Source organism: Prionailurus viverrinus, chromosome A2 (genome assembly GCF_022837055.1).
Source record: "Prionailurus viverrinus isolate Anna chromosome A2, UM_Priviv_1.0, whole genome shotgun sequence".
NCBI classification, from domain to species: Eukaryota; Metazoa; Chordata; class Mammalia; order Carnivora; family Felidae; genus Prionailurus; species Prionailurus viverrinus.
This window is the reverse complement of record NC_062562.1, coordinates 51,175,488-51,191,576: the sequence shown is the minus strand read 5'-3', so window position 1 is coordinate 51,191,576 and position 16,089 is coordinate 51,175,488. Positions and strand designations below refer to the sequence as shown.

Sequence of the window (16,089 nt, the reverse complement as noted above, 5' to 3'; positions counted from 1 at the left end):
CCTTTTTTTTTTTTTTTCTCCTCCCCCAACAAATGAAAACAAAACCCAGAACACCGTAGGTGCTACTGTATCCTGAGCCCTTAGTAAGTTCCAAGCGTTGTCCATAATCTCCGCCTGCTAACAGCCCTGCAAAATAGGTGCTGTTATTATCGACACTTTACGCATGAGGAAGCTTGAGGTTCGGAGAGGTGAAGCCTCTTACACCACTGGTAAGTGGCAGAGCTGAGATTCGAACCCTCTTTTTTTTTTTTTTTTTTTTTTAAATTTTTTTTTCAACGTTTATTTATTTTGGGGACAGAGAGAGACAGAGCATGAACGGGTGAGGGGCAGAGAGAGAGGGAAACACAGAATTGGAAACAGGCTCCAGGCTCCGAGCCATCAGCCCAGAGCCTGACGCGGGGCTCGAACTCACGGACCGCGAGATCGTGACCTGGCTGAAGTCGGACGCTTAACCGACTGCGCCACCCAGGCGCCCCGAGATTCGAACCCTCTTAACCAGTCCTTTGCACCACCTACCACCTCTCCCAGCAGAGATGTATGCGGAACAGTTGTTTGGTGTAGGGCCGGAGAGTATGATGGGCGCTTCAAGAAACTGATGTGAGGATGAGCTTTTAAATGACTGAGGGTAGGGGCTCGATTTTTTAAATCTCTGGCATCCAGCGTACAGTCATTCCACATTTACTCTTTGAGTGAATGACTGAATGGTAACTAATGAATAAAATCATGTCGCTGGAGCCTGGCACAGAGTAGGGGGAATACAGTAAACCAGTGCTCTCAGGAAAATGGGTGTGCTTGGACACACCAGAAGTCAGGACACTGGGTTTAGTTCTTGGTCTGCAGAGTTTGACATTAATCACCTCTTTTGGCCCCTCATTCTTCAGCTGCTGAGTAGAATCGCTCATGTTCTGATACTCAGCATTCTCTAAATGAAATTTTAACTCTTCAGCCGATTGGGAAGAACTGAATTGTTTTAAGGGCTGCCTCTTACTACTTAACAAGGACCAGACAGCGTGAGGTGCTCAGGAAGAAGGACCTTTTTTTAGAAAAGAGCTTAAAAAAAAAAGAAAAAGTCACTTCTTCAGAAGTGCGGTTCCCACCAATCCTGGCTGGTGGGTGAGGGTGGTTAAAAATAAATGCTAGTTATTCCTGAGGCCCTTTGGTGACCTGGGGCAAACCTACCAGTAAACTTTGTTCCTGACTCTGCTTAGCCCTCAGCTGCTGATTTAGGGAAGTCAGTATAACAACTACTTTATATTGTAGATAGACAGCCTGGTCAGGTGGAAAGCTTTGTGCGCTGGGAATTAACAGGTGGGGCTGTTTTTCCAGCTCCGCCTTTAACTAGCTCTTTGACTTTGGCTAATGCTCTCTCTTCTGGGTTTCTTCATTTCCTTAGTTATCAGATGGCTCCAATTAATCCTGCCCTTTGTCCTTCCCGGTGCATCTGAGAGAGTACTTTGTAATCTAGACGGCTTGGCAAGAGTAAGAGAATCTTCATCTTCCATACTTGCCTTTGCAGACCTTAGAGGTCTGCTTATTAGGGAGCCTAGAATTTGATGAGAAAACCAGTGCTTACTTGTTATGTACCTTTTGAACTGCTCTGCAACTGTCCTTTTCCAGTCTCCACTTTTCCAAAAAGTCAAATCAGACTTTATACCTGCAGGGCTTGTACCAGAAAAAAATGAAATGGGAGAGGTGGTAAGATATACCAGTTCCAGGGTGCCTCGGCAGCTCCATTGGTGAAGCATCCAACTCTTGGTTTCCTCTCAGGATCTCATGGTCATGAGATCAAGCCCCAAGGCAGGCTGCACACTGGGCGTGGAGCTTGCTTGGGATGCTCTCTCTTCCTCTGCCCTCCCCTGCTTGCTCGCTTGCTCTCTTTCTCTCTCAAGAAGGAAGGAAGGAAAGAAAGAAAGAAAGGAAAAAGGAAAGAAATACAGTTCCAAACTGAAACCTCCCTTACAGTCCTTTTCTGTCCCAAGAATTTAAATAGTGGTTGAGCAAAGTAAAGTTGTCTGGTTTTGTTCATTTATTCATTGAGCAAGCAGTCACTGGGTTCCTTTTGGTTGCAAAGCACTGTGCTTGGGTGATTTGAAAAGATTCAGAACTGTGGATGACACAGACCCTGGTCCAGGGAGTTCATCTTGTGTTAAGAAAAGGGTGTAAAGTGGGGGCACCTGGGTGGCTCAGTTAGTTAAGCGTCCGATTTCAGCTCAGGTCATGATCTCAAGGTTTGTGGATTCGAGCCCCGCATCAGGCTCTGTGCTGACAGCTCGGAGCCAGGAGTCTACTTCAGATTCTCCCTTTCTCTCTCTGCCCCTTACCTGCTTGTGTGCTTGCGCTCTCTCTCGCTCTCTTTCTCTCTCTCAAAAATAAATAAACTTAAAAAAATTTTTTAAAAAACGATGTAAAGTGTTGTAGACATTAAGTGCTTAAGATACTCAGAGGAGTCCAGCAGGTTGGGGAATCTGGGAATCTTCAAGAATTTGAGCTGGACCTCAAAGAATGAATGGGAAGGTGATGACCATGGCCGCTGTGTTCCAGCCCTATAAGCTGCTCAACCCTGGATCCCAGTAAGTGAGGGACTAGGATCTGTCACAGGTGGTGGACCAGGGAGCAGCTTCAGGAGAAACTTGAATCGGCTCTCCAAATCTTAGGTATTAACTCTGTTATGTAAAAAACTGCCTGTAACATCAGAAACTCTGTCATCCAGGAAGGGAACAATAGCCATAGCTCCCCCAGGGTGCCTCTTTACCCTCAAACGTAGCCAAGACTGGTTGCCATTCCCCCCACCTTTGCTCATATTAGTCCCTCTGCTTGGACTTTCCTTTTTTCCCCTGTGCCACCTGGCAAATTTCTCATCATCTGACCCCCAGTTCATGTCTACCACCACCAGCCCCTCAGGCTGCTACGTACATGTAAACTACCGTTAAAGTACTTATCTTTGCATGTCAGGGTTAATTATGTGCAACATTCTTGGGGCAAGAAATACTTCTTTTCCTCATTTTTTAAAATATTTATTTTGAGAGGGAGAGAGCGCGTGCCCATAGAGAGTCCTAAGCTGTTGCACACCATCAGCACAGAGCCTGACGTGGGGCTCCAACTTACTGTAGGTCATGACCTGAGCTGAAATCAAGAGTAAGGTGCTTAACTGAGCCACCCAGGTACCCCAAGAAATACTTCTTACTCATTATATCTCCATTTCTTGGCAAAAAGAACATACTGAAACTAAATGTTTAGTGAATGAATGAACAAATGCAGGCAAGAACTTTAGAAATGACTGATAGATTTAATTTGCATTCTAACTGCCATCTGTTGATTTATCAACTATATCTTTGGTTTTAGGTATCAGTAATTAACACTGTGGACACCTCCCATGAGGACATGATTGTAAGTATTCCTTTAGCCTTCCCTCATGCGCTGTGCAGGTGTGCATTTCAGTGCATGGGAGCATTTCTGTTGATCACCCATAAATCCAGTGTGGCTTTGCACCCTTTAGTCAGGCTGTAGCCTCAGGATATGGTTATTCTCCCAGAAGTGGCTGCCACATTGGCAGGACTCTGACATTCTGGTCACTCTATAGTGGGAGGAACCTGGGAATTGTTTATAGCTCAAGGCCCTCGGTCTTTAGGCAACAGAGTAACCTGCTCTGAGATGAAGGCTGCGTAGGTGCGAAGGTCTGACAATGGTTTTCCCACATGCCTTCCTCCTACTGCTACTTCTTAGCCCCATAGCAAAGAGGGCTGAAAGAAGAGAGAATAGGAAGGTTACTCAGTACAAAGGCAGAGAGCATTTACCGCGAAAGCCCAAAGCAGAGCCAAGGTAGGACTACCACAGACAGTGGGCCGGGCAAAGCCCTTTGAACAAGAACTCATTAACTCAGGGCGTTTCCTGAGAGGCAAACACAGCTCGGTGTCAGAGGACAGGGCGATGGAGAAGGTCCAGGGATTAAAGTCTCTAGCAGCAAAGATGCAGACACTCCTTCATGCAGGGCCAAGCAGTCCAGGCCCAGCCTTTGAGCAAGACCCTGTTCAATAAGCTTACAGCATTTCCTCCCTGCCCTCACAACCTCACCAGCAATTGCTTTTGGGCTTCTGAGATGTTGCCTGGCTCACGGTGGTTGTATATCTTTTTTTGGATGCAGTCATGTGTTGGTCTAGCTGTAAGACCACACCTCCTTGGAGACAGCATGGTACCTTGGGTAAGAAAGTGCAGTCTGAGACTCCCACCAATTTCTTAACTTTTCTGGGCCAGCATTGATTTCCCCATAGGTAAAATGGGGAAAATAATGGGATATGCTACCTGCTTGGGTAGGTTAGATTTGAGAAGCAGATGAGGCATAGAAGTAATGACCAATGTTTGCATGTTCACTTACTGTCAGACTCATACTAAATACTTTCAGTATCTCATTTATCCTTTATAACAACTCTTAAAGCAGATGCCACCATTAGCCCCGTTTAAAGAGAAGGAAACAAGTTTAAGGAGATTATGTCATTTTTCCAAGGTTGCACAACAGGTAAGGTAAAGAGATAGGATTTAAGTCTGTAGGTACTATGCCCTACTTCCTGTTGAAGTGTGTGATGGCACTCTGCAAGAGAAGTGTCCAAGAAATCTATCTTAATACTTGCATTGCCTGCCTTCCAAGAAGCCAAGACCTAGAAGAGTTGAGGGGGTGACTTCCAAAGAAGAATCAGGACATTTTCCTCAGGTAGAGAGAGAGGTGGGGAAAGAATGTTGAAGCAGATAGAATGCTTCTGTTGAAAAAGTGGAATTGCTCCTGAATACCATAAGAATGATAGCTGATAGTTCCTAAAACCCCCAAGATGAGACAACTGAAGAAGGTACCTTGGAATAGGCAACAAACAGGAAAGACCAGGATGTTCAGTGGGGCAAAGCCTCATCCTTGCACCTCAGAGGAACCAGGGAGACAAGAGCTGTGGGCAGGGACCAGCCCTAGGTCTGGATGGACAGTTAGCATCCAGAAGGTCCATTCATCGGTGGGACTAGTGACATTTAAGGCATTGGTGAAGAGTCTGGGGTACTGGGCCTGCTGCTAGGAAAAAGGTCTAGTAAAAATCCAGAAACAAAGGTCCACAAAGGATCTAAGGCCATGGTTGGAGGAAGGAGCCCAAATGTCTGAATAGAACCTTGTGTCCAGGCCCAATGTGCATTTTGGAGGACCTCACTGGGGACTACAGGCAGTCTTAGGCTGTTCCTTTGGATCAGCATTAGCCCTGGGTTCTGGGGCTGAGCTGAACCTCCAGGTATCCTCCCTGGTAGCCCATAGAGCCTCAACATGGTGGGGCCTGACGAAGGAAGAAGAGGGAGGCTAGCCAGTCAGCGTTTTGTCTCCCATACCCACCCTACAGAATAGGATGGAAAGGACTTTCCCGTGTCTGTAAAGGGTCTCAAAGCAGCTAGGTATGGTTTTTCTTGTCCCTTCAGAAAGACGGTGCCTGTCAGAGAAATGGGAATGTCGGGATGCTGGCTTGTTGCCTGATAGTGATGCTGCTTTGAGGTTAATTTCAGGTAAATTTTGGTCCAAACTAGACTGTCCTGGTGACTACTCCACCCCCACCCACCCAGTCTGCAGGCTTCCTGAGCTATCCTCCCTTTGCAGCACGATGCCCAGATGGACTACTATGGCACCCGCCTGGCAACCTGCTCATCAGACAGGTCCGTGAAAATCTTCGATGTGCGAAATGGAGGACAAATCCTCATCGCCGACCTCAGGGGGTGAGTGTAGCCACACCTGGGCAAGATCTCAGAGAATGGTTGGGCTTCTCAAGAAAGGCAGGAAAAGCTAAGAACGCAGATCAGAGGAGCCCCATGGTGCAGTTAGCAGAGAGAACACCCAGGTCCCAGCCAAGTGACTGCCCTCAGCAGACATCCCAGGCTGATGGATCCAGGAATAAATCCCAACTTTGCCACCCAGATACTCACTAGAAGACCTTGGGCAAGGCCTTCACCTGCTCACCCTCAAAATGGGCTGATGCTGCCTCCTCCCAGGCAGGGCCTGCTCACCACGTGCTTTCAATAGCTACTGCTGCCTTTAAAAGTGGGAAATGACCTTCCTTTGTTTAGCCAACATGATCTAAAGTGGCCCTGAAAGGCAGAAATGTAAGAATAATGTTAATGTAAAAATGCATTAGTAATTATATAAATCCCATAAATTTGCCTATTTACCCATGGCAGATATTCAGTAATATTTACAAATGTTTGATTTATTTTCTCCCTACTGAGATTCTTTTTTTTTTTTTTTAAATATGAAATTTATTGTCAAATTGGTTTCCATACAACACCCAGCGCTCATCCCAACAGGTGCCCTCCTCAATACCCACCACCCATCCTCCCCTCCCTCCCACCCCCCATCAGCCCTCAGTTTGCTCTCAGTTTTTAAGAGTCTCTTATGCTTTGGCTCTCTCCCACTCTAACCTCTTTTTTTTTTTTTTTTTCCTTCCCCTCCCCCATGGGTTCCTGTTAAGTTTCTCAGGATCCACATAAGAGTGAAACCATATGGTATCTGTCTTTCTCTGTATGGCTTATTTCTTAGCATAACACTCTCCAGTTCCATCCACGTTGCTACAAAGGGCCATATTTCATCTCCCTACTGAGATTCTTGAGATCCTGGCTGGTTTTTGTGGCCACACTTCTGCTTTCCCTCATTCCACTGCCTTTCAAATAAATGGGAGTTCTTGACCTGGATTCCATGGATCTCCAGTGTTCTGTGTATAGAATTCAGGGGTTGGTGAACTAGGGCTGAGGGAAAAAAAATCACATCTTTATTTTCAGTGACTCAGATACTTAGCATTTCCTTCAACCTTGGAGGTAGGCTGGAAACCACAGAAGTCAGAGCACCTGTAACTTTATTACCAGTAGAAGACACACATGGTTTCATATCACATTACAGTTGTAGCTGTCTCAGAGTAGCACTTACACTCATCACTACTCTGAACTAAGAGTGGCTATTAGACTTGCCACTAGAGTTTATTAATGTGCTAACCGAGAAGTACACGTATCACTGTATTATAAATCGTTCTTTAACATTTCACTAACCGTATTGTAGTATAATTAGGTTTCCTTTATAATCCTAGCTTGATGTATTGTATCCATTATTCTGAAAAGGGACCAACCATTGCCTTCACCAGACTGCACAGGAGAAATTAAGAACCCCTGACAGATAGGGGCTCATTACACGTTTGTTAATTAAAGAAGGCATAACTTGGGGCGCCTGGGTGACTCAGCTGGTTAAGCGTCCGACTTTGCCTCAGGTCATAATCTCACAGTTCGTGAGTTCAAGCCCCGCATCGGGCTCTGTGCTGACATCTTAGAGCCTGGAACCTGCTTTGGATTCTGTGTCTCCCTCTCTCTGCTTCTCCCCCACTCATGCTCTTTCTCTCTCTTAAAAATAAGCAAATGAACATTAAAAAAAATTAAGTTTTCTATATAAAAAAAAAAAAGAAGGCATAACTAAGTAGCCTTCTGGGGAGATGAGCCTAGAAGTTCCCCTCTTCCTGAGTGTCAAAAATTGAGTAAGGGGTCACATGCTACTTTCCCTGGGCAGCAGCAGCCCATGGCTACACAGAGAGGTGCCTGGCTGCCAGCTCTGGCAGAAGCAGGCACGTCTGCTGTTACTCAGTCCTTTCTGCCCTGTTTTTCTTAGGTTCAAAAGATGTGCAATATTACAGGAATAAAAAATTCACACACCCTTTCTTTTTTTTGCCTCAGTTAAAACTATGCTAGTTGTAGGACATTTGAGTCTTCTCTGAGTTTGCTTGGCAGCTCCTTTGTGGGGACTGGGAATTGTCCCAGCCAGAGGGAGGACACTTTGAGTGGGGTAGAGAAGTGAACAAGGAACAGCAGTACCAACTAACAGGCATGAGTGGTTTTTTCTTTTCTTGTGCCCAGCACTGTTCCAAGCTTTATATGTGAGTTATCACCAATATTTCCCCTCATGAGCACGGTATGAAAGAAGCCTTGCTCATATCTCCATTGGGAGACTAAGCCATAGAAAGGGCATGGCCCTTGCCTAAAGTCAAGCAGCTAGTGAATGGCGAGTGGGTGTGAAAGAGCCTGGGCCATCACCTCTGCCGTGCCGCTTCTTTGTGCTTGGTGCCCACCCTTCCCTGCACCTTAGAGACGGTCCTAGTACAGAGTCTAGCACTACGTGTGTGCTCAGATAGTACTTACCAGGTGAATGCATAAGATCAGAAGAGCAGAGACATGCCCTTGAACAAATTAGAAGAAGAGTGAAAAATATGAAACAGATACTCAAGACTTAGCCATTGTGGAAGGATGAGTAGCAGTTCACTCTGTAAATACTTCCTGAGTATTTGTGGGTGCAAACCCTAGATTGATCAGTGCACAAATGAATAGACTGAGAGGCTTCTCCTGATGATGGCAGGTGTAAGTGGTGTCAGCTGCACTGCAGGACGAGGGAGGGAGGTTCTGCTGTGTAGGAACAAAGAGGCTAACTTAGAGTCCTGACTTGCTTTCAAAGCCTCTGTGACCTCTTTTACGTCCCAACAAAGGTCCCTTTTGGCGGTGACATCCTATAGTTTTCCCTTATAAAATTCTTAGGTGGCTCTGTCCTAAGATACTGTATCTGCCTATCAAGGAAGGCATTCAGTTGGGTCCAAAGTAGTGGCTGGCAGAGCACCGCAGGTTCCTGTGGCCCATGTGAGCCGCCTCTGATCCTCTCCCCTTGCAGTCACGAGGGTCCTGTGTGGCAAGTGGCCTGGGCCCACCCCATGTATGGGAACATCTTGGCATCGTGCTCCTATGACCGGAAAGTCATTATCTGGAAAGAGGAGAATGGCACCTGGGAGAAGACACATGAGCACACAGGCCACGACTCCTCAGGTACCGTGAGTGTGGTAGGAGTGGGTGGGCAGGGCCTTGCACCGGTCGTGGCTGAAGCTCACTGGCGCCTTTGCCCTCGTGGTGCTCCTTGTTTATCCCTTGGATTTGGTTGGTTTTTCTGCTGTCTGTCTGCAGCAGAGGTAAGGCGCTAAGACCTAAAGCCAGTCTAAAGCAAATCAAGAAAGGAAAAAAAAAACACGGTGCATTTTTTTTTTTTTAAGTTTATTCATTTTAAGTACTGGCCTTTATTCTCAGATTATTGTCCTACTTTTTTTCCTATTAATTTTTTATTAATGTAGTGTTATATTGGTTTCGGATGTATATTATAATTCAGTATTTCTATCCATTACTCCGTGCTCATCACAATAAGTACACCCTTAATCCCCTTTATCTATCCCACCCCATCCTACTTTTTGCAAAGGTAGACTATAGTTTATGAAGTTATGATAGTCGTAGGTGATGGGTTTTTTAAATCTTCTTAATTGACAAAAGTGAAACTTCCTCTTGGGAAATTCTGCTAACTGTGCCTCCCTCCTTCTCACAGTAAACTCTGTGTGCTGGGCCCCCCATGACTATGGCCTAATCCTCGCCTGTGGGAGCTCGGATGGGGCCATCTCCCTGCTGACATACACCGGAGAGGGCCAGTGGGAAGTGAAAAAGATCAACAATGCTCACACTGTAAGTCCAGACTCTGCCTGCATGTGGAGGGTAGCTCTGCTGCCTTGCCTTGTGTCTCCTGGAAACTCCCTAGAGAGTGGCAGGAGTTGTGTCGCTGCTCTTCGGGGGGCTGGGAAGGACTGATGCTCAGACTTGTTTGGTGGGGCAGCTTCAAGCCGCTTTGCTCTGAAGCCAGACAGAGGTGGCATCCAGGGAGGCCCCAAGCTGCACCAGCCTCATTCAGCCCAGGACAGGGTTTGGCACAGATGCCTTCTTGCAAGCTCCCAAGTCAGGGAGGGCCAGGGCACTGGCAAGGTGATAGTGGCAGCCTGCCTACCTGCTACCTTTGCCATGGACGCCTCAAGTTAACGTGCTTGCAGTGGTCATTGGGACCCCCTCGAACTGAGTGGTGTTATAAAGAGCATCATAGGAATTCATTGCCTTGCATTTCAATATCATTGGATATTATGGTTGAAATAAGAAAGCACTATGGACAGTGGAAGAGTGTCTCACACCATTTGAGCCCCTACTGTGTGTCACGTAATCCTCACAAACAATTGTCAGTGAAAGAAGAAATTATCAAATTAACAGATTTGCAAGGTAAGCAGTCCTGTTCCCATTTTATGTTGACACAGAAAAGGCTTAGAAAAAGTAAACGACTTAGAGAAGGTCCTGTGTCGGCGTTAGAACCCAGAATCTGTGCCTTCTCACTATATAACAGTTCCAACTTTGGTGGCCCCAGATTCTTCTGCAGTCTACCCAGATGGAAACTTGGTAGCTCTCAAGTTTGACACTGTACTTATGCGCCTCTAGAGTTTAAGAGATCCACAGCCTGTTCAGCCCTCAAGGCCCCAGGAGCCTGTATCAGGGTCTTTACTTGAGGTGCTTGGATTCTTATCTGCTGACTAGCTTGCAGAAATGAATAGGGTGAGCGGCTTCTGGGAAGATGGTGGGGAATGGCATCATAGCTTTTCAGTCTTTCCTCATCTCTCTGTAAAAACCAACAGAGCAACTAGGTAGCACAACCAAAAATTCAGTAACCACATTTACAACAGAACAAGGTAACAAGGTATTTCCACAACCTCCAAAGTAGAGGCAGAGGGAAATAAACTAGCAACAACCAAAGGCTTTAGGGTATTGGTATCTGAGCAGGAGGAAGCAGGAAGCAATGGAGTGCCTTCTAACTGACAAAGCAGCCAACCGTGTTCACTGGAAACCATAGCTGGCCAGTGTAAGAACAGCACCTGAAACTGAAAGAAGTTTTGCATTTTTTTTGTTTTTAAATTAATATACAATTTACTTACAAAATTCACCCCTTTTTAAAATATACGATTCTGTAGTTCTTAGTATATTCACAAAATTGTGCAATTATCACTGCTGATTTTCAGAACTTTTTTATCACCCCAAAAAGAATCCTCCTTAGCAGTCGCTCTCCACCCTACCCCCAACCTAGGCAACTTCTAATTGACTTTCTGTCTATGGATTTGCCTATTCAGGACATTTCGTATGAATGGAATCCTATAATACAGGCAGATCCTATAATACCTCAGAGCCATTGTGGGTTTGGTTCCAGACCACTGCAGTAAAGGGAGTCGAGGAATTTTTCGGTTTCCCATTGCATATAAAAGTTATATTTACACTCTCCTATAGTCTATTAAGTATACAGTAATAGCATTGGGTCTAAAAAACAATGTATGTACCTTAAAATTTATTGCTGAAGAATGCTAAGCATCATCTGAGTAGTCAAGTTGTAATGTTTTTTTGGTTTTGGGGGGGGGGGTTGGGGTTTTTTTGTGTGTGTGTTTTTGGTTTTTGTTTTGTTTTTTATTTGCTGGTGAAGGGGCTTGCCTCAGTGTTGATGGCTGCTGCCTGATCAGGGTGGTGGTTGTTGAAGGCTGGAGTGGTGGGGCAGTTTCTTAAAAGAAAACAGCTTTGAAGATTCCCACATCTATTGATTCTTCCGTTTATGAACAATTTCTCTGTAGCATGAAATGCTGTTTAATAGTATTTTACCCACAGCAGAACTTCTTTCAAACTTGGAGTCCATCCTCTCAAATCCTGCCGCTGCCTTATCAGCTAAGTTTATGTAATATTCTAAATCTTTTGTTGTCATGTCAACAGTCTTCACAGCATCTCCACCAGGAGTACATTCCATCTCAGGAAACCACTTTCTTTGTCATCCAGAGGAAGCAACTCCTTGTGTGTTAAAGTTGGATCGTTTGATTATAGCAGTTCAGTCTCATCTTCAGGCTCCACTTCTAGTTCTCTTGCTCTTTCCACACATCTGCAGTTATTCCTTCCGCACTCTTGTTCATGTTGTTATTTTGATTTCTTCCCATGAATCACAGATGTTCTTAATGGCATCTAGAACAGTGAATCCTTTCCAGAAGGTGTTCAGTTTACTTTGCCCAGATCCATCAGAGGAATCACCATGGCAGCCACAGCCTTACAAAATATATTTCTTAAATAATAAGACTTGAAAGTCAAAATTACTCCTTAATCCATGGAAATTGCTAAATGGATGTTGTGTTAGTAGGAATGAAAAAAAACTACATTAATGTCATTGTCATTAATCTCCATTAGATCTCTTGGGTGACCAGGTACATTGTCAGCAGTAATACTTTTTTTTAACTTTCATTTATTTTTGAGAGAGAGCACGAGGAGGGGAGGGGTAGAAAGAGAGGGGAACAGAGGATCTGAAGTGGGCTTCATGGTAACAGCAGAGAGCCCGATACAGGACTCTAACTTGCAGACCGCAAAATCATGACCTGAGCCGAAGCGGGACGCTTAACCAACGGAGCCACCCAGGCTCCCCCAGGCAGGGACATTTTAAAGGATTCTTTGGGTAATATGTCTCAACAGGGGACTTAAAATATTCCATAAACCACATTGTAAACAGATGTGCTGTCATCCAGGCTTTGTTGTTCCATTTATACAGCCCAGGCAGAGTAGATTTAGCATAAATCTTAAGGACGCTAGGATTTTCTGCATGATAAATGAGCACTGGCTTCAACCTCAAGTCACCAACTGCATTAGCCCCTAACAAGAGAATCGGCCTGTCTTTGAAACTTTGAAGCCAGGCATTGGCTTTTCTCTAGCTATGCCTAGATGGCATCTTCTTCCAATAGAAGGCTATTTCATCTACATCGAAACTCTGTTTACTGTAGTCACCTTCATTCATGATCTGAGCTAGATCTTCTGGATAACTTGCTGCAGCTTCTACATCAGCACCTGCTGTTTCACCCTGCACGTTTATGTTATGGAGATGGCCTTTTTTCTTAAACCTTAGGAGCCCACCTCTGCTAGCTTCACACTTCTGTGGCTTCCTCACCTCTCTCAGTCTTCACAGAATTGAGGAGAGTTAGAGCCTTGCTCTCAATTAGGCTTTGGTTTAAGGGAATGTTGTGGCTGCTGGTGTTATCTTCTCTCCAGACCACTAAAACCTTCTCCTTATCAGTGGTGAGGTGGTTTCACTTTTTTATCATTAGCATAGTCACTGGAGTAGCACTTTCAATTTCCTTCAAGAACTTTTCCTTTGCGTTCAGATGTTGGCTCTTCGGTGCAAGAGGCCTAGCTTGTATAGTCTGTCTCAACTTTTGACATGCCTTCCTCACTGAGCTGAATTATTTCTAGCTTTTGATTTAAAGTGAGAGACACGTGACTCTTGCTTTCACTTGAACAGTTAGAGGTCATTGTAAGGTTATTAACTGGCCTAATTTCAGTATCGTTTATGTCTCATAGGAAGACCCAAGGAGAGGGTGAGAGACGGGGGAACAGCCAGTTAGTGGAGCAGTCAAAACATGCACATTTATCAATGAAGCTTATCATTTTATATAGGTGTATTCATGGCACCCTAAAACAGTTGCAATAATAACATCAAAGATTGCTGATCACAAATCACCATAACAAATATAGCAATGAAAAAGCTTGAAATATTGTAAGAAGTACCAAAACAGACACACAAAGCGAGCAAATGCTGTTGGAACAATGGCACCAATAGACTTACTTGACACAGGGTAGCCACACACCTTCAATTTGTAAAAAAACACGGTGTAACTGAAGCACAATAAAGTGGAACACAGTTGAATGAGGTATGCCAAATGTGGTCCTTTGTGACTGGCTTCTCTCATTTAACATGTTTTCGGGATTCATATCATAGTATGAGTGCTTTATACCTTTGTATGATTGTGTGATATTCCATCCTGTGAATTTATGTATCTCGTTTAGCCGTTAATAGACATTTTCAGCTATTGTGAATACTGCTATGAACTTTCATGTATAAGATTTTTTGTGAGCATATGTTTTCAGTTTTCTTGGGTATATAGCTGGGAGTAGAATTATCAAGTCAGATGGAAAGTGTTTAACTTTTTGAGTTTCCAGGTTAATTATACCATTTTACATGGCTTCCAGCAGTGGACAAGGGTTTTGGTGTCTCCACATCCTTGCCAAATCTTACTGTCATCTTTTTTTGTTTGTTTTGTTATAGCCATCCGAGTGGGTGTGAAGCGGTACCTCACTGTGGTCTCAGTTTGCATTTTTCTAATGACTAATGAAGTTGGGCACATTTTCATATGCTTACTAGCCATCTGTATTATCTTTGGAGGACTGACTGGGAGGGGTTTAATACTTTGTCCTACCAGTTGAGTGCAAGCCCCTCACCCTGGGAAAAACTAAAGGGACTTGTAGAAATCTGACCTTTATGACCCACTAAGGCTTGTTTCCACGACAGGACCCCTGGTGAGGAGAAACTACTAGAAATCAAAATCGAGCAGGAGAGGGACACAGAAAAAGGAAAGCAAGGATGTAGACCAAAGTCAGGGAGGGGAACAGAGCCAAGAAATCTTGAAAGCAAGTTGTCATATTTGTCAGCACATTTATTAACAAAAACAGACTTCTCAACCTAGAAAGGCTTCCCTGGACCTCACTTTTTCAGGACAACTAATTTCACATAAAAATAACAAAAGCATTTGAGGTGAAATTACATAAATTTTAACTCACAAGAAAGGGAAAGAGTATAGAAACTGGTTTGGAGGCTGGTGGGCAGCATGTTACCATGGAAGTTTCTAATTTAAGAGGGGATGTAGTTAGGCTCTAAGGGGGTTTTGGTATAATAAACTATTTGAGTAATTTACATTGTTCTGAATGTATATAATATACATTAGGAATTTTTAGGAGCTTTATCCTTAACTAAATTCTTGAGCATTCTGAATGTTTTAAAGTTATTTCTTAGGAAAAAAATTTTCCAGGGAAGAAGTTGTCAAGGGATAGGTGAAATACATCATGGGGATTCAGGAGGGCACATTTTTGATGAGCACAGGGTGATGGATGGAAGTGTTCAATCACTGTGAAACTAAATATAATACTGCATGTTAACTAACTGGAATTAAGGTAAAAACTTAAAATTAAAAAAAAAGAATATACAGAATAACATCCTGACAAGCAATGAAAGAAAGGCATGCCCACAAAACAGAATCAAACTCTCACCTGCTATTTCAAATCAAGCTAAGAAACATTTTTTAAATGATACAAGGTGTGAAAAAAATACCATAAGTCACAATTAGAAAAACTTCAAAATGAAGTGACAGAATTTAGGAAAAAATCAGAAATGAAAAATTATTTCAGTAATAAAGACTAAACTGGAAAGAATACAAGAGCAAATAAACACAACAACAGATAATGTCTTAAGAGAAATAGATCACGAAGAAGAGGAAATTTCTTGTTCTTGCTTTGGCAGCATATATACTAAAATTGGAACAATACAGAGAAGATTAGCATGGCCCCTACACAAGGATGACACACAAATTCATGAAGTGTTCCATATTTTTGGAATACTACTCAGCCATCAAAAAAAAAAACCCTGAAATCTTACTTGCAATGATGTGGATGGAGCTAGAATATATTATGCTAAGCAAAATAAGTCAATCAGAGAAAGACAAATACCATATGATTTCACTCATATATGGAATTTAAGAAACAAAACAGAAGAACATATGGGAAAGGGGGAAAGAGAAGAGAGAGACACAAACCACAAAAGACTCTTAATGAGGAGAACAAACTGAGAGTCGCTGGAGGGGAGGTGGATGAGAGATGGACTAGATGGGTGATGGGTATTAAAAAGAGCATTTGTTGTAATGAGCACTGGGCGTCATATGTAAGTGATGAATCACTGAATTCTACCTCTGAAACCAATATTGCATTGTATATTAACTAAAATATAAAAAGAAAATAGTATTTCTTAAAAAAAAAAAGAGGGGTGCCTGGGTGGCTCAGTCGGTTAAGTGGCCAACTTCGGCTCAGGTCATGATCTTGTGGTCCGTGAGTTCGAGCCCCACGTCAGGCTCTGTGCTGACAGCTCAGAGCCTGGAGCCTGTTTCAGATTCTGTGTCTCCCTCTCTTTGACCCTCCCCTGTTCATGCTCTGTCTCTCCCTGTCTCAAAAATAAATAAAATGTTAAAAAAATTTTTTTTTAAATGAAGAGATAAAAAGATTTTGAGAAAAAAGACAGGCAAAGATCAAACATGAATATGAAGAACTCCTGAAGAAGAAAAAAGAACAAATACTAAAAACTAATTC

At 43.6% G+C, this 16,089-nt stretch overlaps 2 protein-coding genes and 1 non-coding gene across 7 annotated transcripts in view; all 3 read left to right on the top strand.

The window, feature by feature from the left end:
- The window catches only part of SEC13 (SEC13 homolog, nuclear pore and COPII coat complex component), a 35,479-nt gene that overhangs the window by 335 nt on the left and 19,055 nt on the right, over positions 1–16,089 (top strand). The window contains exons 1-5 of one of the 2 annotated variants that reach the window (XM_047831502.1): positions 87–209; positions 3,343–3,387; positions 5,618–5,733; positions 8,708–8,859; positions 9,404–9,537. In XM_047831502.1, coding sequence (XP_047687458.1) covers positions 3,382–3,387; positions 5,618–5,733; positions 8,708–8,859; positions 9,404–9,537 — 408 coding nt within the window. In that variant the 5' untranslated portion in view covers positions 87–209; positions 3,343–3,381. Of the gene's footprint in view, positions 1–86; positions 210–3,342; positions 3,388–5,617; positions 5,734–8,707; positions 8,860–9,403; positions 9,538–16,089 lie in introns of those variants that run through there. The other variant, XM_047831492.1, reaches the window with a different exon arrangement.
- Positions 1–16,089, top strand: part of ATP2B2 (ATPase plasma membrane Ca2+ transporting 2) — a 321,401-nt gene that overhangs the window by 305,191 nt on the left and 121 nt on the right. For all 4 annotated transcript variants that reach the window (XM_047831438.1, XM_047831429.1, XM_047831453.1 and 1 more), the window contains one exon: positions 11,176–11,181. The gene's annotated coding sequence lies outside the window, so the exon portion shown is untranslated. The remainder of the gene's footprint in view (positions 1–11,175; positions 11,182–16,089) is intronic.
- LOC125161444 (U6 spliceosomal RNA) lies at positions 15,239–15,341 on the top strand. The gene has a single exon (XR_007150631.1). It is a non-coding gene; the product is annotated as a U6 spliceosomal RNA (small nuclear RNA).